The sequence below is a fragment of the Neofelis nebulosa genome, chromosome 11 (genome assembly GCF_028018385.1).
Source record: "Neofelis nebulosa isolate mNeoNeb1 chromosome 11, mNeoNeb1.pri, whole genome shotgun sequence".
Lineage (NCBI taxonomy): Eukaryota > Metazoa > Chordata > Mammalia > Carnivora > Felidae > Neofelis > Neofelis nebulosa.
Genome location: NC_080792.1, coordinates 61,677,037 through 61,704,559, shown reverse-complemented (window position 1 = coordinate 61,704,559; position 27,523 = coordinate 61,677,037). Strand labels below are relative to the sequence as shown.

The window sequence follows — 27,523 nt, the reverse complement described above, 5'->3', positions numbered from 1 at the left end:
GGGCTTCTGAATGCAAGAACTTTTCTTAAGACACGCTCATGAATGGATAAGGAAGATGTGGGGGGTGTGTGTGTGTATGGAATATTACTCAGTGGTAAAAAGGAATGAAATCTTGTCATTTGCACAGACATGGATGGAGCTAGAGAGTATTATGTTAAGCAAAATAAGTCTGTCAGAGAAAGAAAAATGCCATATGATTTCGCTCATGTGCAGGATTTAAGAAACAAAACAAGTGAGCAAAGGGGAAAAAAAGAGAGAGGCAAACCAGGAAAGGGACTCTTAACCACAGAGAACAAACTGACGCTTACCAGAGGGGAGGTGGGTGGGGGGATGGGTGAAATAGGTGATGGGGATTAAGGAGGGCACTTGTGAGGTGCACCGGGTGTTGGATGGAAGTGAAGAATCCCTATGCTGTACAGCTGAAAGTAATATTACGCTGCATGTTAACTAACTGAATTTAAATACAAACTTAACACAGATCAACAAGTGCAGTAGTGGCCACGTGCTGGCCATGGGCTCAGGTTAGGTGAGAAGGAATCTCTCTCAGCTCTCCCCATCTTGGGACTCCCAGGCTGCTCTCACATCTCCTGCTTAGAGAAAAGATCTGACAGGACCTCCCTACGTTGGAGGGATTCGAGTGAGAATTCGGGTTCCCGAGACTGCCAATTCTTTATTGCTCAGACCAAATCTTAGATCAGGGAAATCTTACAATCATCCAGACCATTTCATTTTATAAGTCATGACACTTTTTCTTTTTGCTTTACCTCTCTCTCTCTCTCTCATTCACAAAACTCACTGCCAGCCTCTCTTTAAAAACTGGAGTAGAAAAAAGGAAAACTAAGAAGTTCTTATTTTTGTCAGAGATTCCTAGGCAAACTGTTATTTAGTAAACACAGATGTTAGCTGTAGCATCGAATGAATGTTCCCAAAGTGTAATGTCAGCTATAAACCACATCCATCAACTTTTTCTTTACTTCTATCCACCCACCCCCACCCCGAGTTTAGATTGGGGGGAAAGGGGAAATTATGCATGGAAATACAGTAACTACCTCTGAATACTCCATGAAAAAACAACAGAGAAGCTACTATTGGGGTCCATGAGTTCGCTTATCATTTTCTGCTTACTGGGAGGGCTGATGGTCCACAAAGAATTTGAGTTTCCTTCCAGTTCTGCTACAGTTATGTCTTCTTTTTCATAATTTTCCAGAAATTGCATAGCACCCTGTATGTGCACAAATACACATGCATAAATAGATCATATATATGGTGATGTACAAATAAAATTAAAAAAAAATGTTTGTTTATTTTTGAGAGAGAGACACAGCGTGAGCAGGGGAGGGGCAGAGAGAGAGGGAGACAGAATCTGAAGCAGGCTCCAGCCTCCGAGCTGTCAGCACAGAGCCCGACGTGGGGCTCGAACCCACCAACTTTGAGATCACATAACCTGAGCCGAAGTCAGAGGCCCAACCGACTGAGCCACCCATGTGCCCCCTGTGGTGATGTACAAAAACAGTGATTACTCTTCTTTGTAACTGGCTACATGAAGGGGAATTCTTAGTAAGGAAGGGCAATTTTTACAGTGCACGGTCTTCATGCTCTATCGCACTATTCTGTTCCCCTCCCCACAGGGATGGGCAGCCCGAGTGCCGTGGAGCAATCTTGGTGATGTTGCCGCGCCAATACAGCTATGGGATCATCCCAACTCATCAATAAAGAAAAGACAAATGACTTGGTGTCATTTTCCTCCCCATTAAGAAGGAAGTGTATCAACTATTGGGGTGTTCCCTCTCACCACCCAGTCAAATTTAATCCACCCACAATATCCTGGTCCTGTCTCACAGCTGCACATCCCTCAAGATTAGTTTTGGCAGTGTGCATTAGAGGCTGATAATTTTATAAAGGAGATAAGCATCTGTGTGTCTAATCATTTTCTTTAAATACAAAGTATTATTTGTAAGGCAAATTTTAATTCTGAAAGCTCGATTTATCATGTGATTAAAAGTTTGTAATGTAGGGAAGAGAATACATCAGCCACAACTTTACCACCAGGGCATCACCGCTGTGATATATGGTAGGACATGTAGATTTCATTTGTTTTAATTTAAAAAATAGGAATGTGTGTCCTTTTTCACTTAGGTTTTATCTTGAGAAATGTTCACGCCATGCAGAGTCTCTGCAATGACTATTTTGTATTATGAAAGACGCTGCTCGGAAAATATTCAGACGACATAGCACGTAAATAAAATGCACGCCGACGCCCTAGGGAAGCCAGTGCCTATCAAATTCACTTGATACATTTGCTATAACTTATTTAACCGGTCCCTAGTTATGAAGCCCTCAGTGGCTTCCAGCTTTTACTAATGCAGAGAATGCCAGCACAAGCAAGGGCCTGCATAGAGCTTTTCCAACATTTTGAATGACTCCCTTAGTATAGATTCTCAGATTAGACCTACCCATCAAAGGGGTCAGTATCTACTACAATTAAAAAAAAAAATTAAAAATATGAAAGAGGACCTACATCTGTTAAGCTTACATTAAAATGTCCCGAATTACAATTACGTTTATTAACACATATCCAATGATACGGACATAATGGCTCAGAGTATCGAAGGGGCCAGTGGCCAGAAATGCGCTGCGAACCCCTGGTAACCCCTGACAAGTCCCTCCCACCACCACAGGCTACAAAAGAGGAGTGAACAAAATGACAAGCAGTAAGCTCACCTTTCGTCTAGAAAGGTCTTCACAGAGCTCTACTACATGCATTTACTTACAGTGTCCCTAGAAAAAGCTTTCATAAATTTATTAAACTTGGGCTGATCCATAACTTTCAACTGGCTTTGCTGTGCACTCATTGTGAAAATAGGCTGGAAAACAAAGAAACAAGGTGCCGTTAGCCCTCCAAGGCCCGTCTCTGCGTCCTGGGTTAAAAGAACAATATTTCCGCCGCGTTATCACCCCCCCTCCCCCCCCCGCCGGGCACCCGAGGGCAGCTGGCCTCAGAGATCTCTTTTTGAAGTGATTACCCAACCAGAACAAAACGATTCTTTCACTGTCTTCGGTGCTTTACTTATCTCATACATCACGTATTTGCTGACCAGCCGAAATGTAGGGAGGAATGTGGAGCACCAAAGCTAACTCCACATCCTGTGGCTGTTTATTGGGAAAGGCGCCGGCAGGTGAGTGAGCCCTGGGGGAGGTGCACAGCGGTTACCTGGTACCCTCCCAGGGTGATTGTGACCGAGACGTCCAGGGGCTGGTTGATGACCCCCGCCACAGATTTGATCAAGGACATGAAGAGAAGGGGAAACCAGACAATGCAGATGAGCAGAACGATGATCATGCCTCCCATGCCATACTTCACCACTTTCTTCTTCTTCTGCCCCCGGGGCTGCGGGTATCTCTGCAACAGAGGGGTCACACCGGGCTCAGGCTTCTGGCCCCGAGACGCCGGCGGGGTCTGGGTCGGGGAGGAGGGGTGCGCGCTCTTGCCGCGGGACCCGACTGAGTCCTGATTCTGCTCAGTTCGCTCAGGCCACTCTACGAAATTAAGTAGTGATGTGAAGCTCTAATGAGCACCCAACACGTCCCCACGGTGGTGCCACGAGGGACCAATGGACCCGAGGGACTTTCTCCTTAAAACTGTGTTGGTTTTGGCTGGTGATGAACCTATGGACCGATGGATCAAATACCGCTGAACAAAGCCTCTGCTCTCAAGGGATCATGTGGGAGAAAGACATTTTACTGCAAATTCCTGAATATTCCAAAGCTGTGCCTATCAACCACCTGCTCTTGGCGGGTGGAAAAAAGTTTCTCACTTCATTCATGACACACGTTGTCAGAAGGCAGTGTGGTTCAAGCCCTGCAATAAGATCTGTACGGTCAGAAGAGCCCTCTCTCTCGGCCGCCAGGACTCCACGCGGGTCCTCAGCGGGGGCTGTGCTGAACAGCAGGAACTGGGGGTGGTGGCAGAAGTGTGCGTCACGTGAGGGACCTGCTCTCTCCTACAAAAGCAGTGCGTTTGGTAGGGATGGGATCACTTCCATCAGCTTTGTTAGGGACCCACCAAGCACTGCTCCTAAGCAAGGCACCAGGAGCCAGCTTTGCTGTCCGGAATCAAGAGGGCTTCAGATATGCGCGTGTAATCCTGGCTTAAATGTTGCTTCTCCGTGACCTTTTTGCCTTCCAGGGTCAGCCCCTGAAGCTGGGCTGCACACACAATATGGGGGTTACCCCCACTCCCCAGCCTGGCTGTGAGATTTATCCTGGGGGGCACAATCCCTCAGGAGGCAGCCATTCATTTCACTAGAGGTGAGGTAAGGAAAACTCATCCACATTCTGCCTGCAGGCGCTGAGCTCATGTGACAAGCGACATACAAGGACAGAGGTCTGGGAGCCAGCACTGCTACAATGGCTCTATGGGCCCTGGCCGTCCGTGATTGCTGAAGTCAGGCCTGGAAGTATAGGGCGGGGGCTGGACGGGGGTGGGGGCACGGGAGCCAGTATGGGCAGCATTATGGATTCTGTGCTCAGGAGATAGTGCCTCTCAGTGGCTGTGCTCCGAGTTAGGGCATGATGTTCAGATCCAGCACTGTATTTCAGTATCTTTGCGCTGGAATTTGAGGCCACTGATTATAATTTTCTATTGCAAAAGAAAAACTGCAGTATTGGAGAATTTCAGATATATATTCACACACACACAGGCTTGCTTTTTCATCTTTTTCTCCGGGAGGCAAGTTTAGACAAGCGGCCTCTCATCCTCACGCAGGAGCGCTCAGGCATAAGGTGGCGAAGTGTTTTGTTGGTTCAAGACTTTTCTCTGCTAAGAACAGCCTGGGTCTCTTCTGACTGTAGTGGTGCCATATCGGTTCCTCTCCTGGAGGCCACCCTTTGAGGCTCACTGCTAAAATCCCCAGAACCTCCCCCTCCGTTCTCCCCCTTCTCCTGCTCAGCCCCGGGGCAGGACACGGCCAGGACCTTTGGACCTCTCTCTAACTCTGAGGCTACTTCCCCCTTCACCTTTCAAAGGGACCATCCCCTTCCTGTCCTGCACTGCCTGTCACCCCTTTCCTGGGTAAGTCAATGCTCTTCTGGGTCTCCCAGTTTGCATAACCTTCCAGGCTACATTTCCAATCAGCTTCCTAAAGTGTTTTGGGACGTGGCTGCCTGGAAATCATTGGAAACGAGGACTGGGACCCAGTGGCCTGCATTTGTGTGTGCTCCTGTGCCAACACTCTGCCTTTTAGGAAATTGTTCTGGCTTCATAAAGTTCATAAAGGCCCTGGAGCACAGCACATTCGACTTGGAAGAATCCCCAAGAAAAGTTACTTAAATTTTTTCTTTTAACATTTATTTACTTTTGAGAGACAGAGTACGAGCAGGGGAGGGGAAGAGAGAGAGGGAGACACAGAACTTGAAGCAGGCTGCAGGCTCCGAGCCGTGGGCACAGAGCCCGACACGGGGCCCGAACTCACAAACCGCCAGATCATGACCTGAGCCGAAGTCGGACACTTAACCGAATGAGCCACCCAGGTGCCCCATGAAAATTTACTTTTAAAAGCAGCTTACTCTTCTGCTTTATACTGGACAAGAGACGGTCACTGGTAACGTTTCTGTCTCTGATGGGACGGAGTAAAAACGTGTGCCAGATTCGCTTGGACTCCCCTGACACTGACCTCCCACACACCTAAGTTTCTCAGCAAATTGTACTACGTGTGATTTAAAAGGCTCTTATTCTGAAATAGCCAGCGACTGAGCATAAGATAGAAGTATATATTGAAGTAGAGGTGATGCATGTATCACCAAAGGTGATACACTGAAATGAGGCTTTTTATTTCTTGAAGATAAAATGACAACAATAATCGTAAACACTTTGTGGGGAGGAATGCTTCGTGTTCTAGGGCACAGCAAACCCTGTCCTTCACAAGGATGACGGGCAATGGCTGTGACTTCCTCACTAGAGTATTAAGAAGGTTGTCGGGGCGCCTGGGTGGCTCAGTCAGTTAAGCATCTGACTTCAGCTCAGGTCACGATCTCACGGTTTGTGGGTTCGAGCCCTGCGTCGGGCTCTGTGCTGACAGCTCGGAGCCTGGAGCCTGCTTCAGATTCTGTGTCTCCCTCTCTCTCTCTCTGCCCCTCCCCCGCTCACGCTCTGGCTCTTTCTCTCTCTCAAAAATGAATAAACATTAAAAAAAAAAACTTGAAAAAAAAAGATGGTTGTCACCTGTCGGCTCAAAGGCAGTGAAAAGCTTGTAAGAGCTAACAAATGGGGCAGACACAGCTGCTCCCATGAAAGGTGGCCCTGTGTCGATGTGGGACAGTAACGCGAGCTCTGATTCAGAAACCCCCACCTGAGGACTCCCCTCCCATTCATCCAGAGGAAGTAGTATCTCACGGTTTCCAGTGCTCAGTGGACAGGCTCTGGGTTTTAGGATGCCGTCCTTCCCTCCTGCTGTCAACAGATAAGTTCGTCTACTTCATGCGGAAGCCAGGCTATGTGGTGTGCAGTCGGCTCACCACATCTTTCCCCAGCTTCCCGTAGGATGGCCACTCCTCTTTGCCACTTCTAACTTATTCACCCACGTCTCTGGTCCCACGCTTCCCAAGGCCCCCACCCAGACCTTTATCCTTTGGCTTCCATGCTAAGAATTTCTCTTTTTCTTTTTTTCTACTGTTCTTTTCCTTGCCATCTACAGAGGTTCAGATCCTCTCTATTCCGAAATTACCCTCTCCACTTGCCTGTCTCTTGAACCGCTTCTCTCTCGGGCCTTTCTCTGGCCTGTGCCTGCTCCCTCTGGAACAGCAGCCACAGGATGACCCTGGGCAAGTCTGTCCAGCGACATGCAGCCCAAACTGCCGACCCGCAGAATTGTGAGCAAAGAAAATGGTTGTGATTTTTAAAAGTTTATTTATTTTGAGAGACAGAGCACGAGCAGGGGAGGAGCAGAGAGATCAGGGGACAGAGGACCTGAAGTGGGCTCTGTGCTGACAGCAGGGAGCCCAATGTGGGGCTTAAACCCACATGACCTGAGCCGAAGTCAGAGACTCAACCAACTAAGCCACCCAAGTGCCCCCAAAACGGTGGTTATTTTTAAACCACTAAGTTTGATGTAGTTTGATAAGCAGCAATAGACAACTGATATGATAAACTGCTGAATGAATAGATCTAGGACGTACGCTTCCCAGCACAGAGGTTTCGGGATGTAAGTTCTCCTCTGTGTGACGGTGTGTATGTGGACACCTCTGGGCAGCGGCCACCTCCTGAGGCAGCCAGTCTGTGATGGGGTAGCTTTGACTGTTAGGAAGTTCTTCAGATGCCACTGAAGCTTACTAGAGCTTTTGCCAACCTGTCTCAACTCTGTTATCTTGCGTCTTCCAGACAAATTCAAACTTTCCCCCTATTTCCCACTATTTCAAGTAGTTAAAAGCGGCTATTATCTTTGCCTCCTTCCGTTTGTTTTTCTACTTCCGACAGAACAATGCTTGGTTCTTCCCGCTTTTCTTCATTGGTCACGATTTCTGGATGCTTTATCGCCATGACTGTTACCTTCAAAGTCCCTTTGGTAGAATATCTGCCATATTCTGTCATTTTATCAGCTTCTCTGCTCCTTACAAATGAGGACAAGCTAGCAGATTTTAAGTTTACTGCCAGCCCTGTCTCCTTTACTCTCACAAACCCCACAAATACAGGAGCCGCAGGTCAGTGGGACCCGTGATTAGGAAACTGGAACTCCAAGAAGCAGCAGCAGAACATACTAGAAATTATATACACTGGAGGGAACTTTTTCAAGGAGGGTATTATCAAGAAGAGAGAAAAAAACGGGATACTTTCTACCACCTCAGCCAATGCTTGTTGAGCATTTCCATTGCTGTTATGACTCCTGTTTCCGACGTTAAGCTTTTGCAAAAAATCCAATAAATAACAGTAATTGTAACCGTATTCAAACTTTAATATTCAACTTAACAGAATAAGCAAATATTTGCACTTCGATTTCCTTTGCACAAGGAAGTTATATTGTCCCGTCGCTCGTCAAAGAGTGAATCAGAGGGTGAGCCTGAGTCCAAGCCACCTGACCCCACTTTTCTCCATCCTACCACATTCCCTTCTGCTCCCAAATGAGCCATTTAAGAATTATGGGGTCACAGAGCAATATATCATTTCTTCTTTTAAAAATAACTACAATATAGGCTGGCCAAAGAAGAACACATCTGGATGCCATTGCTGACTAAGGCAGCAGTGAGTCCAAAATTCCCAAGTCCACTGGGGTGGAAACCAATGGGACAGTCACAGGTCCTCACCATCTTTGCCCCCTGCCTCCATGTATTTGGCCACAAAGCTTGCAGAGATTCACATGAATCTTATACCCAGCCTGGATGGAAGGGAAACGAAAAGGGGTAAGGCATTTTTACTGGCTTACTTTTTCAGACTCCCGCCAACACTTCAGGATGAATATGTGAGCGTAGATGTCCTCCACACAGATCCAGCTGGAGAGGCTCAAGGTCGTGTCTGTCCACACCCAGTCCATCACAGCCCTCAGCTCAGTCAGAAAGGGAACGAGGCGGAACCTGCCAGAAACCACATCTTGCTAGAGAGGCTAGAGAGGGTGGGGTGGCCCCCGTCATCCTCCCAACCCCGGGAGCTCATGTAGTTCCTTATCGTTTTAGCCCCTATGACTTGGGAAAAATTCTCAAGGTGACCCTTATGGTAAAATTAACTTGGAATACAACTGCTTCTCATCTTAAGTCAATGTATGAATTAGTATTTTCCATTCTTTTTTCTATTTTTTCTTTTTGCTGATGGTCTTAACAAATTAGGATTGCCTTTTAAATAAGTTTGAAGGTGTCCTCTCCCATGTCTCTCATCAAAGTCTTGTGGTTTTCATTGCCCAGATCTTTTCATTTCTTCGGTTAAATTTATTTCTAAGTATTTCATTGTTTTTGGTGCTATTATGAATGGGATAGTTTTCTTTATTTTTTTTTCTGATGTTTTGTTTTTAGCGTATGGAAACACCATTGATTTCTGCATGTTGGTTTTATGTCCTGCAACTTTACGATGAATTCATTGATTACTTACAACCGTGTTTAGGTTGATTCTTTAGGACTTTCTACATTTAAGGTAATATCTCCTGCAAAAAGACCCATCATTTTACATTTTAAAAACGTGTATGTGTTTATGTTATGAGAATCTGTCGGTCGCGGGATTATTGAGTACTGGGGTTTTGTTGTTGAATGAGCGAGGAAAAGTTGTACACCTGATACGTGAAAGCTGAGGGGAGATGAGAGATGTCAGAGGGAGCAGGACATGGGGTTGGGGGCACACAGTAGACTTAGTAGACGGTGGACTGAGTAGCTGCCTCAGGTTAACAAGATTCTGGCCTTACGTTCTCATATTTGGGAATGGGTTGGCGTGGGCTCCTCTCTGGCCTAGGAACTATTCCCTGTTTCTTGACTAACACAGAGCTTCTCCCAGCTGGAGACCTAGGTTCACCCTAGGCTCTTCAGAGCAGCTTGGGTTATACTCGGAAATTCTCCCCTAGGCCACTCAGCTCTGCCAAGTGAACACTAATCCAGCCCATTGAAGAAGTATCAGGCCATACACAGAGAACACCACTAAGTGACTGACCGAGCACACTCAACACCTCTTCTGTGACTAAGTCACCTGTCGCCAGGTCTGGTACAACCAAGGAGCCAGCGGTGCCATGAACAGCCTCACCTTCCGGGCTGTGGTATGATCTTCATTGGAACAGAGAGGAGATACTACCAACGAAATTCTTACACGGAAGAGCCGATAGGGCTTGTCTAGTAGCTAACTTACTACCAGGGACAAGCAAGTCATGTGGCATTCAGGTTGACGTTAGGTGGAATAAATGGCCCTCTTCAACGGAGGAACTCATTGTATATGCAAAATTCCATGGGGATCTTCAAATAGTACAAATGCCGAATTTCTGTTCCATTGTGCCCAGAAATACATTAATACCTAAGGATCGTGTATCCCTGGTTTTCATCCTGAAATGTTAGCACAGTAATTATGCAGGATCCAGTAATAGAAAATTAACCCATGTGGCTAATTCTAGAACACTATGCTGACCAGGTGTGTGGCAACTACACCTAGAAAGGCTATTTCAAGAGGCGTATCTGTCTTTTGCCAAAAGTCGTAAGAGTTCTGTGATGATCTAAATTGCCACATCAGCCTTTTTTCACCTTCCTGTTTCTTCCCGAGGAAACAAGTGCCTTTCTATTGCCAGCCTCCCCTCTGTGAGTGACTGTGACAACACAGAGTGTCCTTCCTTACCCTTGAAACAAGAAGAGGTTGACATAATTGTAGCTCTTGGTGAGGAAGTTTCCAAGGACTCGCGTTGGGTAGCCGCAACGGATTTGGTAGGCAGACAACCCAAAGTAAACACATTTCACAAAGTACCAAAGCTGAGCGACCAGGTTCTGGCTGAATTTCCTAAAGCGCAAAAACATAAAAGTGAAATAATGGAATATTCTTCTGGTATAAGAGCATACCAGTTTAGGATTCAAAAAAAAAAAAAAAAAAAGTCGAATTGCCCCTCTGGCAGGTAGAGCCAGTTCAGTCAATTGTAAGGAATTCTCTGCACCTAGTAGTAGATCACTTCGAAGGCAAACAGTAGGGTAAGAAAGTCTAATAATTAAAAAAAATTCTACAAATGGTGCCTCCAATGTGTTAGTGCATAATTCAGTTGTTTAGGCCATGAATAAACTAATTTCTTTTTAAGCGAATTTACTAATGAACATTTTCTCACAATGTGAAAGATGCTGCTACCGTGATCCAAATTAAAGTTCATCAAAAAGATGTATTTTTTTTTTTTACTTCAAAGGACCTGTCATTTGGAAGGTGTAGGAGGAGGTATCCTGAGGAATGAATTCCCCCTTTTTTTGCTATCCATCTATAAAGGCAGGTCGTGGATTAACAAAGTTTCAACACCCTTGGTTCCAGTTGTGTTTATAACCTATTGCGTTTGTTCCTCAAGCCATCATGCTCAAGACATCTGTCTTCATTTGAAGACTTTCCCTAGCTCTGAAAATCTATGATTCCATGATCTCACATTCTTTTCTCCAATGACATCTTCAGCAGTCGAAATGCTAGTCCCTTTTGCCAAGACTTCTGTACCATCTTCCCTGGGTTTAAAGTTAAGAGCAACACTTAAAGCTTCCTCTTTATTCCTCTTTATGTTTCAGATTCGTCGTCTTAACTTTTAATTCTGACATTAGAAGAAGACGTGTTATTTTTTTTTAAACTGAAAATACTATTTAGTTGACCAGATCTAAGAACCAGCCGGGGATGCACTGGCCTATGTATCTCAGGGACCTAGGGACCTCTACGTGGATCTCAACAACTGGAAATCTTAAAAGTAGTTCTTAGAAGTGTCTTCCCCTGTAGAGAAACCAGCTTTGGTATTTCAGGTCCTAATGTGTTAAATACACTTGACCATGATCTAGCACTTGACAAGTTATTAATAAACATATCAGAACTTTACAGAGAGCCAATATCAACTATTCCTTCCCTTTCCCTTTCTAGGGACTGTCTCTATTGGTGTAATAGTAAGAAAGAACATTCTTTCAGCTTTCCAGGGAAATGTCCTTGGATTTTACAAATAATTTATATGAAAACTGCATGAGGAAAAATTGTTATCTATCAAAATTATAATCAAAATTACAAAACTGTGGGGCGCCTAGGTGGTTGAGTTGGTTGAGCGTCCGACTTCGGCTTTGGTCATGATCTCACAGCTTGTGAGTTCAAGCCCCACATCGGGCTCTGTGCTGACAGCTCAGAGCCTGGAGCCTGCTTCGGATTCTGTGTCTCCCTCTCTCTCTGCCTCTAACCCACTCTCATCCTGTCTCTGTCTCTCTTAAAAATAAATAAACATTAAAAAAAAAAGGTTATAAAACTGTGTTGTCTTCCATCCCTTATAAAAGGACCAACCCATGTTGTGATGAGTACCGGGTGTTGTATGTAAATTTCAAAATCACTAAATCATACATTTGAAAATAATATTACACTGTATGTTATGTTAACTAACTGGAATTTAAATAAAAACTTGAAAAAATAAATGAGCATTTCCCTTCCTTCAACCTTAAAGTGAATCAACTTGGAATAAGTTAATCAGTAAGTAATCCTGTTAAATCTAATAGGAACATTAAGGTTGTCCCACAGTGAAGGACTTTTTCTTTTGGTGGTCTCTCCATGCTTTATTACTAGCAGCTGGAGTTATGCCTTACTCACCAATCTGTCCCCCATGGCACCAGCCACACAGCACTTTGTAGACTATAGGCAACCACTGAAAGTTTGTGGACTAAATAAATCACGTGCCCACGCACAGAAAAAATCACTTATCAGATGAATTATTTAAAATATTGGAGCTTCCTGATGCTGAATATTATAACTGGTAGCCATATTTTTCTTTTCTGTATAGTTTCAACTCCTAATCTGTTCCTTCTCTTATTCTTTTCCTGTTTTGAAAAGGATTTAGATAACATAACTATTAATGACTGCTTTCTTTTGCACAGTAATGAGTAAAATTTTTAGCAACAATATCTGGAGGAGGAAAAATGAATCTGGGATGTTAACAAGTGATGGCAGCATGGCTTGAAATGACATGAAATTATATTGTCACTGACATGCTGACAATGTAGACTCAAGGCTCACCAGTCCTAATATATCTTGAATTAAATGTCCAAAAATAAAGATAGGGTAATCCATTGCACTAGGAATGACCATTAGGTGAGGCTCAAAAGTGAGATCCAATGAGACAGAAATGATCTCTGTGGCCATTTTTTTTTCTTTTTGGTAATATTTATAGCAGCTTTATTTGTAATTGCCAAAGAACTATAAACAACCCCAATGTCCTTCAACTTTTGTATATTTAAACACTCTTTGGTACATTTACATGATAGAATACTACTGACCAACAAAAAATAATTAAGTACTGATACATGCAACAACATGGATGAATGTCAAATATATTATGCCAAGTGAAAAAAGCCAGCCTTAAAAGCCATAGGATGTGTGATCCATTTAAATGACATTCTGAGAAAGGCAAAATTGTAGGGACAGAAAATGGATGTACCAGAAGCTAGAGGTGAGGGATAAGCCTCTGTCTACAAAGGGCATAGGAGATTTTATATATAACATTACATAATATATATAATATAATTATACTAATTATACTAATATAATATAACATTATATTAGTCTTAGGTGTGCAGCTATGGGCATAGTGTTAGTATTTATCATAGTGCCTCAATCTCTGGAATCCCATCATGTGGTCCTTCCCAGATGGGGATAGGTCTCTGCTTTATTCACGTTAGTGTTATGCCCCTTTTCACCTGGTCTACTGCCCTGGACATAGCAGGTACTCAATAAATGAGAAACCGAGTTGAAGTTTTCATTAATTCAGGTATTATAACAAACATTCCAGCTCTATTCGGTTTGCAAGGTATTGTTGCTTAATCCCCAGAACCTGTGAATATACTACCTTTCATTTTTTTTTTTTAAAATTTTGTTTATTTAACATTGATTCATTTTTGAGAGACAGAACATGAGTAGGGGAGGGGCAGAGAGACAAGGAGACACAGAATCTGAGGCAGGCTCCAGGCTCTGAGCTGTCAGCACAGAGCCTGATGTGGGGCTCAAGCTCACCAACTGTGAGATGATGACCTGAGCTGAAGGAGGACACTTAACCAACTGAGCCACCCAGATGCCCCTGTTAACTTTCAAAGAAAATGAAGGCTTTATAGTTGAGATTAGATTAAGGACCTTGAAGTAGGGAGATCGCCTAGGTTATCCAGGTGGGCTGAATCTAATCAATGAGCTCTTAATGGAAGAAATCTTTCTCAGCTGCGGTCAGAGGGAACCATGATGGTGGAGGAAGGGAAAGACTGAAGTAATGAGAAGAGGACTCCACTCACTGATGTTGGCTTTGAAGACTGAGGCCGGGCCATGAGCCAAGGAAGGCTAGCACCTCAAGAAGCTAGAAAAGGCGAGGAAAGGGATTCTCCCCTAGAGCCTTTAGAAAGGAATGCAGCCCTGCCTACCCCTTGATTTTAGTCCAGCATAAGATGATAAATTCATTCTGTTTTAAGCCCTAAGTTTGTGGCAATTTGTTACAGCACCAATTGGAAACTCATACCAGCAGGAATAACCCAACTCTTTGGTAATTTGATCCTGCTTAAGGATTCTCCATGGCTTCTCCATTGCCCTATTTCTGGAAACACCAGTCTCTATGAACTTTTCTATCAGGACACGGCAACATCCATGCTCTGGAACTCTGTTCTGGGGATGGAAAAATCTAATCCTTTTCACCACTGCACAACAAATTGTAGGTTGTATTATTTCAAGAAATCTGGTTGGTAGTGAGCACCCCCCCCCCCATGGGAGGTGGGGTGTAGCATACAGTAGGGTCAAGAGGTCTGTGATTGGGATCTTGTCTCACCACTAGCCAACTGAGTGACTTTGGGGACACCACTCTTCTGTATGGGTTTTACCTATCTTCATCTGTGAAGTTAGCAGGTCTAGAAAGCTTTTTAAGGTCCCTTTCATCTCTGAAATTAAGAGTTTCTAGGAAGGCTGGTGGAGAATGCCCATTGATGCTCTTAAATGTCACAGAAATAACATTCATCATCTAACTACCATGGCTTTTGAATGTGGTTTACTTCTCTGAGTTGATATGTATATAGAATTATTTATAGAGAAAAGCGCATTTATTTCACTTTAAAGACTAACAAATAAGATCCACAATGTCCTTACAAAGTATTTTAACAAAATACTAGTATTTTAACAAAAAGCTTGCCTTAATCTGAATTATTTTTATCAGCTGAGATATGTTTACTCTCCCCATACGCAGTATAGTGTGAAGGACTTATTTGGCTGTTGGTATTTTTCTGGGTAACAATTCTTTATTTACTTAGTTTTACTTCAGACTCATGGGAAATATCCTAACTCCATTTTTGCTTTTACAATATTTGCATTGCCACCAAAATCAAAAGGTCACAGCCTAACCATCCAGGTGAGAGTAGACAGGTAGCTGAAGCATTGTCAGGAGAGAGTTGAATTTCCTCGTTAAGAATGCCATTTGAGTCAAGTTATGAACCACATAAAAGTGAGAACAGTTTTCATTACTTTCTAGTCACTCTTTGGAAAATGGCACTGGCCAGCCAGATTGCCATGTTATTCACAAGGCTTGGCCAGGAATGACCCTTGAGGTATGATAAAAAGATCAGCTTCTTGTAAAACATGAAGACTTTTAATGTATGTTGATTAAAAAGATCATTCCTATTACATTATATGGGTGCTTCCATGTCCCCTTCTGTTCACCCTTTGTTCCCATAATCTATTTATAGCAGTCTCCCTTGTTTCTCTTTCATTCATTGGCGCATCCATTTGTTCATGCGTTTGGCACCGACTCGGTCCCAAGTAGTGTTTCTGGTGGAAGCAACCTGGGAAATCTAAATGGGTTTGAGGCAGTAGAGAAGGGCAGTGAACAAGGTCCCATGAGGTGTAGGAGGACATGGTGCCCTCAATATGACTGGACCTTAGAGCTCAAGGAGACAGGGAAAGGCAGCAGACAGCCACCTCCAAGGATCTCACTGGCCCTTTCCCCATTGAACTTTAGGCTGCTCTTTTTATGTCCCACTTTCTCATAGGACATAGTCTGAGAGCCTCTCATTCTCTTAGCAGTGCCTGTAAGACCATCTCTGGTTCATCTCTGTCTATTAAGGGGTAGAGACAATCACAGTGGAAAGCCTCTGGTTTTCTCAGATCGCCAAGGTCATCACTTCTCCCACCCTGAAAAACCCGATTTCTATGAATGCGTATGAACACACAATGAAAATGTGTTTGAGGAATCAGTTCACGTTTTGAGCCACACTGAATCTGATAGTGATGAAGATCTCTAACTTTTCCAACCCATGGTGCTGTTCGGCCGTGCCTCTGCCTGTACCTGGTGATTTTGTTGTGGTGATGCGTATGGCATGATAACCTCCTGGAACATATTTGTATTAAAGTGGGAGCGTGCCTCCGGCTTCCACCTTACCTCTCAGTCACACCCGGCAAGATGAAGAACATCCAGAAGTGAATTCCAAACACAAGAATGACCTGGAAAATGACCTTTCCCAGGACGGTCTTCCTGAGGTATAGTGCTCGGTCCACAACCATGGTTCCAAACTGAATTAGGACCATCACCAAAAAAGGCCCAGGGACCTGGTCCTCTGACAGCGAAGAGGTGATGTCTGCTGCTGCTGAGTGTTTCTGGGAAGGAAACAACAGGTTTAGGCACAAGTGGCACTTCACAGGACAGCATCGCTCTTACTCGTTAGAAGTGTGGTGGCCTTCACCCCCCAACCTACCCCAAAGGCCCAGAAGCCAAAGACGATGATGACAAAGTCAACAGTGTCAGCCAGGAACATGAGCACATACACATCGGTCACAGCACTGTAGTCTGGATGGATGAGGTTGTAGAAGAACTGTCTGATGGGCACATATATTTGCAAAGTCCTGCAAAACAGAGACCCCCAGCACTTGCTTCAGGAGGGCAGGATGGGAGGGATGACCGGGTATTTCCATCATTCCATTCCTCCGTATCCCTCTCTCCCAGCAGGTCACACCTCCCTTTTCAGCCTCAGCAGAGCCCGGTGTGGGGTGGGGAGGCTTCTGCTCTAATGGCAAGTGCAGACACATTCAAGTGCCTTCCTTGGCACTCTGCCTCCTTGTGCTGATGAGACCACAGGCCTCCTGTGTTGTTCGAAGCACAAGAGAATGGTCGAAAGCCCCAGAAATGAGGTGTTGGGTTTGTCACCTGATTCAATTACTCCTTGCCTGTGAGCCCCTGAGCATGCTACTTACTTCTCTGTGTTTTTGTTTCCTCTGTTGTAAAACCCCACAGGGCTGGGGTGAGAATTAGATGGGACTACATAACGGTGCTTAGACCTGGAGTCTGACCTGAGCACCCTGAACACATGAGGTAGCCCCTGCTCCTCCCCTTTATGGGTCTTGTGCCCCTTCTGATTCCTACATAGTGCCCTGGGCTTTTGACTTCTTCTGTCCAGCCTCTGCTCTGTCTTCCTTGTTTTCTGGGTTCTGCCTTCAATTCAAGGCCATGTTCATGTTGGATGGCCCTCCTGGTCTCAGAGGCCACATTCGAGGCCAGCCTTGCCGAACCTCCTCCGTTCCCATTGCTTGTCTGCTGCCTGTCAAGGTCCCTGGCACTGGAGGAGGGGTTCATGCATTTTGCTGGAGACCAGCTGTGTGCCAGTGAACCTCAGTTTCCCCTCTCCAGGATGAGAGTGTTTCTCTAACCTTCCAACTTTGACATCATACACCTCTCTGTCTAGGTGGGATTTAGCATGATGATGCTTGGAAATACATACTGTGAATCCTTGAAATTATTTATTCTATTCAAATAGGAAAACTATGTTTATAAATGTAATGGATATAAAAATGAATCACACTGAAAAGTGATTTTTAAAAACAATACATTACCTCAAACAAAAAGACAGAAAAATAACATGTTGGTGAGAAAGTGGAGAGAAGGGAACCCTTGTGCACCGTTGGTGGGAATGCAAATTGGTGCAGTCGCTGTGGAAAACAGTATGAAGGCTCCCCTCCAAAATTAAAAAACAGAACTACAATATGATACAGCAATTCTACTTCTGGGTATTTATCTGAAGGAAATGAAAACACTAACTCAAAAAGATCTCTGCACACCAGGTTCAGTGCAGCATTATTTATCATAGCCAACTCACGGCCCCCAAGTGTCCCTCAATGGATGAATGGATTAAAAAAAAAAGTGTGTGTGTGTGTGTGTGTGTGTGTGTGTGTTTGCACAGTGGTATATAATGAAGTATATATATTATTGGGATGAATACATACACACACACACACACACACACACACACACGGAACAAGTCTGAGAAAGTCAAATAACGTATGATATCACTAATACGTGGAATCTAAAAAAAGAAAAAAGAACCCACACTCAGAGATACAGAGAACAAATAGGTGATTGCCATGAGGGAGGGTTGGGCAAAAGGGTGAAGGGGGTCAAAGCATACAGAGTTCCAGTTATAAAGTTAGTCCTGGGTGCAAAGCATGGTGACTGCAGTTAATAATCCTGCACTTTACATTTCATTAAAAAAATTTTTTTTAAGTTTGTTTATTTTGAGAGACAGAGAGAGCAGAGGAGGGGCAGAGAGAGAGAGGGAGAGAGAGAAACCCAAGCAGGCTCCATGCTGTCAGCGAGGAGCCCGATGTGGGGCTTGAACTCATGAGCTGTGAGATCATGACCTGAGCCAAAACCAAGAGTCAGACGCTTAACCAACTGAGCCACCAGGTGCCCCGTGTACTTCACATTACAAAGCTGCTAGGAGAGTAAATCTTAAAAGGTCTCATCATAAGAAAAAATCTGTAACTACAGGTGGTGATGAATGTTGACTATTGTGATCATCCCACAACGTATACATCTATCAAATCATTATATTGTATGCCTGAACTTAATTTATATGTCAATTACATCTCCATTAAGAACAATACAATAACAAGTCATTTTCTTATGCCTTAAGCAGATGATGCTTGTGATATGAGAGGTAAGTTCTCTGCTCTGTATCCCTAGTTTATATGAAATAATTGATATCAGCTCCCTGACCCTAAAATAAAACACCCCACACCAAGTGTCTTCATGGACTCACTTCTTTATGGTAAATGCTTTTGCTTTGATTAAATGTTCTTGAAGCTTTTCCATATAAAGTTCCCTTTTACTTTTCTGCTTGATGCTCAAAACACTGCTTCCTTTTTGACTGCTGTTTCGGGTGCTTGTGCTGCCTAGAGACAGAAAAAAAACCAAGATGTGCTGAGTTACAGGTTTGTTGACATAAACACCACAGAAGCCCCTGGAACCCACAGAGCAGAGGATGGCTTGAAGCAGATTGAGACGGTGACTATATACTATGGACTGTAAGAATAGTGACTGGGGATTTGCAATCTGCAGTTTCAACTCTGCCTCCACAGTGAAATGTATTTGGGTTTCTACACCCAACACTGGCTCCTTCTGGGGTTGTTATGCCATCTTTTTTTTTTAAGTTTATTTATTTATTTTGAGAGAGAGAGAGAAAGAGAGAGAGGGAGCTCAAGCAGGGGTGGGGCAGAGAAAGGGCACAAGAGAGAATCCTGAGCAGGCTCCATTCTACCAGTGCAGAGCCTGACATGGGGCTCAAACCCAGGAACCCAGAGATCAAGACCTGAGCCAAAACCAAGAGTTGGATGCTTAACAGACTGAGCCACCCAGGCGCCCCTGTTATATGATCTTTATTCCAGGAAGAAATAGATTGGAAGAATAGTTTTTATCGTGCTAAACGGGGTCCCAGGTTGTGGGTTTTCCAGATTGGGTCCATGCCCCATGCCTTTTTCATGTCCAGATTTCTCTAATTGTAAAACGAATATGGATGACTGCTGGTGCCTGCCTGAAAAGTGTATTCTGAAGATGAATACACGGGTGTTTGGAAAGCTTCAGGCAGGAGCACTATAAATACAAAAACCCAATTTCTCCAAGAGTGGAAACTGGAGAGCTTATCTATCTGCTGATAATACCCAACTATTTAGTTAGAAATTAACTAGCTTAGGGAATAAATAGGTGGTTTTGCTAAAAGTTTCCACTGATAAAATCTAAAAATATTTTCAAAATAAATTGTGATGTATAGCATTCTGGACACACCCTGAAATATCTCATATCTCTGGATATGATTTAAAAATTACCACGTGCCCAGCACTTACTATACGAGGCAGTGTGCTGGCCACTTTTCACAACGACCCCAAATCCTCGTCCTGGGAAGGAACCAGATGTTTTAAAGAACGATATGGCTGCCCCAGGTCACACAGTTGAGCTACGAACTGAACTTGAGTCTGTGATGTCAAAGCACTTTCTTCTCACATCACCACATCTGTCTCCTTGAGAGCACCCCGTAAACGCCCCTGCCCAAGACCCAGACCCACTGGCATCGGAACAACCAGAAAACTCAGAGTTTTTCCAGCCTAAGGAAATCATGCGACAGATACCTCTTTTGGACCTATTGGAAGAAAAGCTGGATCTGGGGGATATCTGGGAGCTACTGCCCGATCGCTTCCTCCGGATGGCCGTGGGCTGCTCCGGGAAGGACACGTGCACCGACTCCGCTGACGCGGCCAGGTTGATGGATTTCAGAGAATCAGAGGAGGCTCTCCTGCCACGACTGAGGGACAGCTCATCATCCGACTCTTCCTTGTCTGTGCCACTGTCGGTGATGTCATCTTCATCCCATAAGCCGTGGCACTGAGAAAGATAAGGGACAACTCAGACGGCCATTCCCGGTGAGGTAGCATCGCATCCCCCACGACTAGAAAGCCAAATGTGAAATACGGTGACTGTGGCTGTGATATTGCATCATAAAACTGACATTTGCTAGATAGTTAGAATTTAAATGTTCTCACAAAAAAGAAAGAAAAAGAAGAAAGAAAGAAAGAAAGAAAGAAAGAAAGAAAGAAAGAAAGAAGAAAGAGGAAGGGAGGGAGGGAGGAAGGAAGGAAGGAAGCAGGGTGGGGGATGGGAGGAAGGGAGGAAAAAAATAATGAAAAAGAAAACAGATATATATGGGAGGTGATGGGAACTAATGAACCCTATGGAGGTGATCCTTTCACTGTGTCTACGTGAAACACATCACCACAATGTATACACTTTAAATATATTACAATTATTTTTGTCACTCATACTGCAATAAAGTAGAAAAAGGATTGGAAAATGAAGGGACTCTAGGATAGCTTATTATCTAGATGTTTATGATAGTCCCAGAGAGCGGGGACAGGCTGGTGTAGATCATGAGTTTGGCTAACTAATTGACATGGATGCAGATCATGTCTGGTAGATGGAGTAAAGGCAAAGTTATAATCACTTAACTCGTTCCTGAGGAAAGCACTTTCTAGAACATATTTCTCTGTGCTTACAAGTAGCATTTTAAATATCAGTGGGTGAATTTAGCCCCACCGTCCATGTTCATCAAATACCTACACTTGAATACAAATGCTGTGTCTCCCTGAACATCCACGGTAAGCTGTGAACCCCTGCATCACCCGCGGCTGGGTCAGGAACAGAGCTGCAAATACTCTACTCAAAAAATGTTGGCCCACATATGAGACAGAGATTGTGATGCACTCTGTAGAGCCTGCATTTTGCTTCAAAGAAATGGGCAAAAGGGGCTGGTAGGACAGCAGGAGGAAGGATAGCAGGAGAGGCTGAGAAAAACCAGGGGTCTTGCTGGTGCAAGAGGTTACCTGGACAGCAAATCCACCTTACAATGACCTTGCTGCCATTTCTTGAAGCTCCCCAGTGAGCCCACTGCCTCCTGAGTGCCCAGACTGCCAGGCTATGCATTTATTCCCCAGGAGCTCACCCAGTCCTCCCTCTGACACATGCTGTAGAGGATAAGAGCTCCAGTCCAATTTGCCAAAATTCAGTTGGTCAAAAAATAACTTGGAGCATGATCAATTCACTAAAAGACAATGTCACCTAATACACAGATTATTCTTTTATTTTTAATTTTTTAAATTTTATTTATTTATTTTGAGGTGGGGAGGGACAGAGAGAAGGGGAGAAAGAAAATCTGAAGCAGGCTTCATGCCCAGTGTGGAGCCTGACGTGGGGCATGATCCCATAAACCATGAGATCATGATCTGCACCAAAATCAAGAGTCTGACACTTAACTGACTGAGCCACCCAGGCGTCCCTATTCTTAAATATTAATAGGTATATTATTTCAAGAAGAAAAGTCAGTGGATGCATTCTTGAAAACATAACAAACATTCTAGATTTTCCTAATGGGATTTTCCAACTTATATTGATTTCTTTTAAATCATTTTTTTTCTTTTAAATCTTTTTAAAAGTTGTTTTCTCTTTGGCCAACATTGGAACATGTTTAGATTCTTTTACTACTTTCATAGTAGTGTATTTGTTAGTGAATTCTTCCAATTATTTATAAGATCTATAGCAATCCATACCAAATAGGATAGTTTTAACCACATTTGAAATTTCCACGTAGTTTGAACTGTTTGGTTTCCTAGATTTCCAAAGCTGTAGGGTAGTTTTGTCTCCTTATGAAAAGATTCGTCATTCTAAAAATGATTTTTCATATCATTAGCCAAAATTTCAGCATAAGAGTACCTCAAATACATTCACAATAGATACGAAATTTTCTAAGAAACCAGAGTAAGTATATCAATAGGAAACGCCAAAATTTTGTTTATTCTATGCTTTAAATATTCAACTGTAGCTGCTAAACCACTGAAATATTAATGAGAAGGCAGCAAAATGCCTAAAGGTTTCTATACATTTTTTAAATGATGTGAAAAAGGATACAAGTTGCAAGAGAGTTGTGAAGTGACCAAATTTGTACAATCATGTCTTTTTTTTAAAACGGAGGTGTAGTTCACATACAACATAATACCACCATGTCTTAAATGCAGAAATTTAAACTTCAATTTCTAGAACTGAAAACATAATGTTAACACATTTGTTAATATATTCATAACAAGAATTAGTAAACTGCATGAATTCAGGTAATTTATCAGAAGAACTAGAAAATTCAGGCAAACTCAGTTTTGGCTAAGTGGTTTCCTTGGATAACATACCTTTGCAAGGTTATGCATTTTCTCTAACATAATTCCCACAAATATGGATTAATTATGGTATGTTCATAATAGAAGTAGAAATATGGGGGAATTCTCTTCCAAGTTTATTACAGTTTCCCTTATTGAGCCCCATATGCCTTGGCCTCATCGCCAATCGTAATGTTCAGGTTCTCCAGGAGTATCATGGGGGGCTGCAATGATCAACATGACCCGGTTAAGTGTTAACGTGCAGTACCTTCAAAATGGACCGATGGAAGAAAAGAGCCAAGAGCTGAATGAGATCATAAAGGACATAGCCTTCTTTCTTCTCCACTCCTATGATATTTGGTGGGTGGAAAGGTTTATCTTTGTTCAATTCCACGTTCTTGTTCCAGGGAAAGAAGCCAAATTGGAAGAAATACTTGACCACAATTGCCACCTACATGCAGATGATGGAAAAAAAAAATCACTCCTTTTAAGAATGGCTCTATATGAAAAATAGTGATATAAAAGCTTTTATATCACTATTTTATATCACTATTTTATAGAACCATTCTATGGTTCTATAAAAATGAAAAAGATCATTTCACAGTTTTGGTGATAAGATCACACACAATGATGTGGAAAAATAACATTATCATTCGTACATGGACTTTAGACCAAGAGCAATATCTTACTGCTGCCAAGGCAGGACTGTAGATACATCAGTGCTGGCCAGGTTACTCACGGCACCTACTTATGATTTTTTCTATTTTTCAGGACTTGGCTAGTTTATACTGATTTAATAAGGTTTAATTACTCAGCTATTAAGATATGGTAACGAGGACAAATTTGAACAAAAATAATTCTATATTTTACATATTGCTTTCATTTGTAATCTTCCTGAGCATCTCAGGCAGTTTTGATGCCTATTTTCATTTTCCTCTGACCTCTTTGTTCTCATCATTAAAACAAATTTTTTTTAATGTTTTATTTTTGAGAGGCAGAGCGGGTAGAGCATGAGTGGGGGAGGGGCAGAGACAGAGGGAGATGCAGATTCTGAAGCAGGCTCCAGGCTCTGCACTGTCAGCAGAGTCCGATGCAGGGCTCGAACCCACGAACCGCGACCTCATGACCTGTGCCGAAGTCAGATACTTAACCGACTGAGCCACCCAGGTGCCCCTGTTCTCACCATTTCGTTGCTCCCTGGAAGTTCTCCTCAAGAAGAAATAAAAAGAAATAAAAACTTGCCGGTTGTGGTGACTAGTTAAGGGTACAAATGTTGGGGAGAAGCGGTCTGTGACAAAGACACATGAGAAAATTGACAGGCCTCATCTAAACATCCCTCTGACAGCTGGGTCACCGGGGATCAATTGCAATTCACGCAATTCATCCATAAAAAATATTTTTCGAAGTCCTCTTTCGACCTAGAGTCACTTTACCCTCCTCCCGTCTCTCTCCTTCTTATAGCCAAGCTTCCGCAAAGAACAGTCCTGTGTTTCTTACCATGCTGAGCAGCACTGCCACAAACGGATGCCAGAGCAGATACCTGAAGACTATCTTTGCCTCTTTCCTTCTCACTCGCACCCCCAACCCGTTTGGGTCACTTACTAAAACTTCTCGCTTACCCCATTCATCTTCAGCCTCGTGGCCATTGGGTCAGTTCACATCCCATGACCTCTCACCGTCTTTTCAAAAACTTTCATACCAAGGGGAGAAAGTCCTGAGCATACACCCTGTTGACATTCCCAAGAGCCTACTACCGTGCCGTCCACTCACAGCCTGCCTCCCAGCCATCACAAGCCATGTGTCATTCTGGGCACATGTCAGAGTGTCTATACCTTTGTTTGACCCTTTGCTTTTTGTCCTTTGATGACCTTACACTCATCCGTTAAGACTCAGTTGTCTTCTACTGAGAAGATGCTATGATGGCCTCTCTCCACACCACCCAGGCTGCATGAGGCACAGATCATATCCGTATTTCTTGTATGCTCTCTAATGAGGTTTTGTGTTGTACTGTAGGGCAATTCTTTGTTTACATCCTATGTGTTCACCATATTGGTTTGTGAGCCATTGAGAAACAGAAACAACTTTTTTTTAAAAAAAGTTTTTTATTAAATTTATTGTCCTCTTCTTATGCTTGGCATAGTTCCTGGGTTTTGGTGCATAGTCTAACTTGTAGAGTGAATTAACATCACCTTAATCTTCTACTTCCTCCCTTCTTGGTGTGACAGAGAAAATGGGGAACCCCAATTTAACTTAACTAGGAAGATTTCATTTTATGATGAAATAACATAAGTAGCTCTTGCTCCCTTCTCTAAATTTTTAGAGAATTTCCTTCTTCCTTCACTTCTACATTAGAAACTCCCTTCCTTCACTTCTAGGTTAGAAACTCCCTCACCTCTGTACAGAGGTGGTACAGAGAATGGACCCATTCCCCAAATAGGGGGTCATTTATGTCCCGGATCACAAAGTTTATGTGATGGAAGTAAGACTTAAAAATGATTATTTTGGCAAGATCATGACAGACAGTCTACTTAAAGTGATAGCTAGGTAGTTGGCTTTCCACCTTTTATAAGTATTTAAATATATTTAAATAATTACTATGGAAATAAGATACATGATACTTTACACTGATACTTTTGAGATGCTTTGATAAAAGCTTTGCTTTATTTTACTGGTGAATTACCTATAAACCTACAAAATTTCTGGAATCTCAATGTATATCCGTCACGAATTCCATCCTTTAAGAAGCAACTACACTACCAATGTTAGTGAAAACTTTCCTATATGAGCCAGGTAAGAAAATTCGCCTTCTTCAAAGACCTCAGAACACAAAGAACTACAATAACCCAAGGAAAAAAAGGCTATTGAGCCTCCCTTTTAATTCCCAATTTTATGGTTGTCATGGGAGTTTGTGACATTGCATATATTTGATGGGGAAGGATAGAAAAACAGGTTCATATAATTGGGAAGAGTGTCTCTTGTCCCCTCACACGTGATGAAAATGAAATGGTAATTTACCCTCGTGTTCTTCAGATTTTTAGGTAGGTGCTTATGTGACTTTGTGTTTTTGTGTGTTGAAACTGGCTTAAAGCTTAAAAATGGGAAATATGCATGTTGTATCAAACTACATTCAAATTGCTTACTGTGTTGTTTAATTCAGCATCCATTCACTGGACATCCACTGGCACAAGACACTAACTTCTGCATAAATAACACATTATTTCAGTAGTTCCTATCATAGGACAGATGACCAGATTTCAAAAGCCTCCCCCATCACTTGCCAGTTGGGCAGCCTGGGTCAGTTATTTCATCTGGCTAAAGCTGTTTCCTTATATGTTAAACCAAACGATATTGGTGCCTATCTTGGTGTGGTGTGACCTGTGAAAAGACATGTACAATCGCCAGCAATAAATAACTGTTAGTTTAGTCATTTGCCTATCTAAGAACATCCATTTACTTGAATGTCCTGCGCGAAACTGTCTGGGAGACAGGGCTGGCCTGCCTCGAGTGAATGCCGGAAGCGATTTATTAGCAATTCCCACTCAAGGCTTACCTCTGTGTAGACAATGGCCATCATCCAAAATCGTCTACTGGGCCTGGGCACAGACAGCATGGCCCAGAGGAAGATCAGAATGGGAAGCACAAGGGTGATCATGGAGGCAGAGACCATGTGGTTGAGGATGATCACAAAATAACACACCATTTCTGAGCGGGCCACCAGAGTGTTGTACATGGCATAGAACAACAGCAAGAACCGGGGTTGGCCAACGTAGAATTTTTCGGACTCTTCCAGCTCGTCATCATGGAACATCCTGTTCAAATAAACAACATGAGAGGGGCGCCTGGGTGGCTCAGTCGGTTAAGCGGCCGACTTCGGCTCAGGTCACAATCTCACAGACCGTGAGTTCGAGCCCCGCGTCGGGCTCTGTGCTGACAGCTCAGAGCCTGGAGCCTGTTTCAGATCCTGTGTCTCCCTTTCTCTGACCCTCCCCCGTTCATGCTCGGTCTCTCTCTGTCTCAAAAATAAATAAACGTTAAAAAAAAAATAAAAAAAAAACAAATAAACAACATGAGAATAAACTCGTCTTCATTTCTCCAAATCACTGATTTCTGCTTTGCATGATCCCTCTTGTCCCTCCCCTCCTTCCCATGTGGCCAGAGTTCTGGCGGAGTCAACCTAATAGCCTACTGGAGGAAGAAATGTGTGCACAAGTGTCTATCACGGACGGCTTTGGCTAGTTCTGTGCTTCACGATGGGAGCACTGAACATTGGGTCTGTTTGCTCTGAATGTCCAGGTGGACAGTTGTCCATGGGAGTTTGTCTACCCACAACCTGCGGAACACCCTCCCCCCACCACCCGCCCAGCACTCTTACTTGTTCAGCAGCAGCTCACTGGCCGTCAGCTCGTGAGTCAGGGGCGGTAAGATGCTGGACTCGAGCCTGTCTGAGCGGCTCTCGTCAGGGCTCACGGCCATGTGGCTCTGGCCTGCAGAGTCGTCCCGCGAGCCGAAGGACAGGCGCTCGAAGCTGACCGCCTTGCTGTAGGAGGGAGGCGCCTCCACGTCCCCATCCTCGGTGGAGTAGTGCGGCAGCTCGGCATCTGGGGTGAGGCCGGCCTCCGAGGCCTCCGAGGCTTCCTCCGGCCCCAAGTCCGTGGCCTCCTCCCCTCCCTGGTCGGCGTCTTTGGCCACCGCCTCGTCATCCTGCTCGGCCTCCACCTCCGCTATGGTTTCCGTGGTCCCTTGGCGCGAGTACAGCATGGTGCACTGCGTGGGCTCGCTGTCGGGAGAGAGGGAGGGCACACACCCCGCTCTTAGCATCCTCCCGATTCTCGAGACACCTTCCCAACACTCCCCAATACAAACGTCAAGGCGGGCGAGAAAATTCCCACC

At 43.7% G+C, this 27,523-nt stretch overlaps 1 protein-coding gene and 1 long non-coding RNA gene across 4 annotated transcripts in view; one reads left to right on the top strand and one right to left on the bottom strand.

Moving 5' to 3' along the window:
* Positions 1 to 27,523, bottom strand: part of LOC131490416 (piezo-type mechanosensitive ion channel component 2) — a 470,949-nt gene that overhangs the window by 7,228 nt on the left and 436,198 nt on the right. For all 3 annotated transcript variants that reach the window (XM_058692724.1, XM_058692725.1, XM_058692726.1), the window contains 12 exons: positions 27,006 to 27,410; positions 26,184 to 26,442; positions 22,902 to 23,084; positions 20,066 to 20,318; positions 18,703 to 18,835; positions 16,366 to 16,513; positions 16,053 to 16,267; positions 10,289 to 10,447; positions 8,415 to 8,562; positions 3,212 to 3,400; positions 2,772 to 2,864; positions 1,050 to 1,222 (listed from right to left, as the gene is read on the bottom strand). In XM_058692724.1, the coding sequence (XP_058548707.1) occupies positions 1,050 to 1,222; positions 2,772 to 2,864; positions 3,212 to 3,400; positions 8,415 to 8,562; positions 10,289 to 10,447; positions 16,053 to 16,267; positions 16,366 to 16,513; positions 18,703 to 18,835; positions 20,066 to 20,318; positions 22,902 to 23,084; positions 26,184 to 26,442; positions 27,006 to 27,410 (2,358 nt within the window). The remainder of the gene's footprint in view (positions 1 to 1,049; positions 1,223 to 2,771; positions 2,865 to 3,211; positions 3,401 to 8,414; positions 8,563 to 10,288; positions 10,448 to 16,052; positions 16,268 to 16,365; positions 16,514 to 18,702; positions 18,836 to 20,065; positions 20,319 to 22,901; positions 23,085 to 26,183; positions 26,443 to 27,005; positions 27,411 to 27,523) is intronic.
* LOC131490417 (uncharacterized) lies at positions 8,557 to 11,497 on the top strand. The gene is made up of 2 exons (XR_009251092.1): positions 8,557 to 9,112; positions 9,534 to 11,497. It is a non-coding gene; the product is annotated as an uncharacterized LOC131490417 (long non-coding RNA).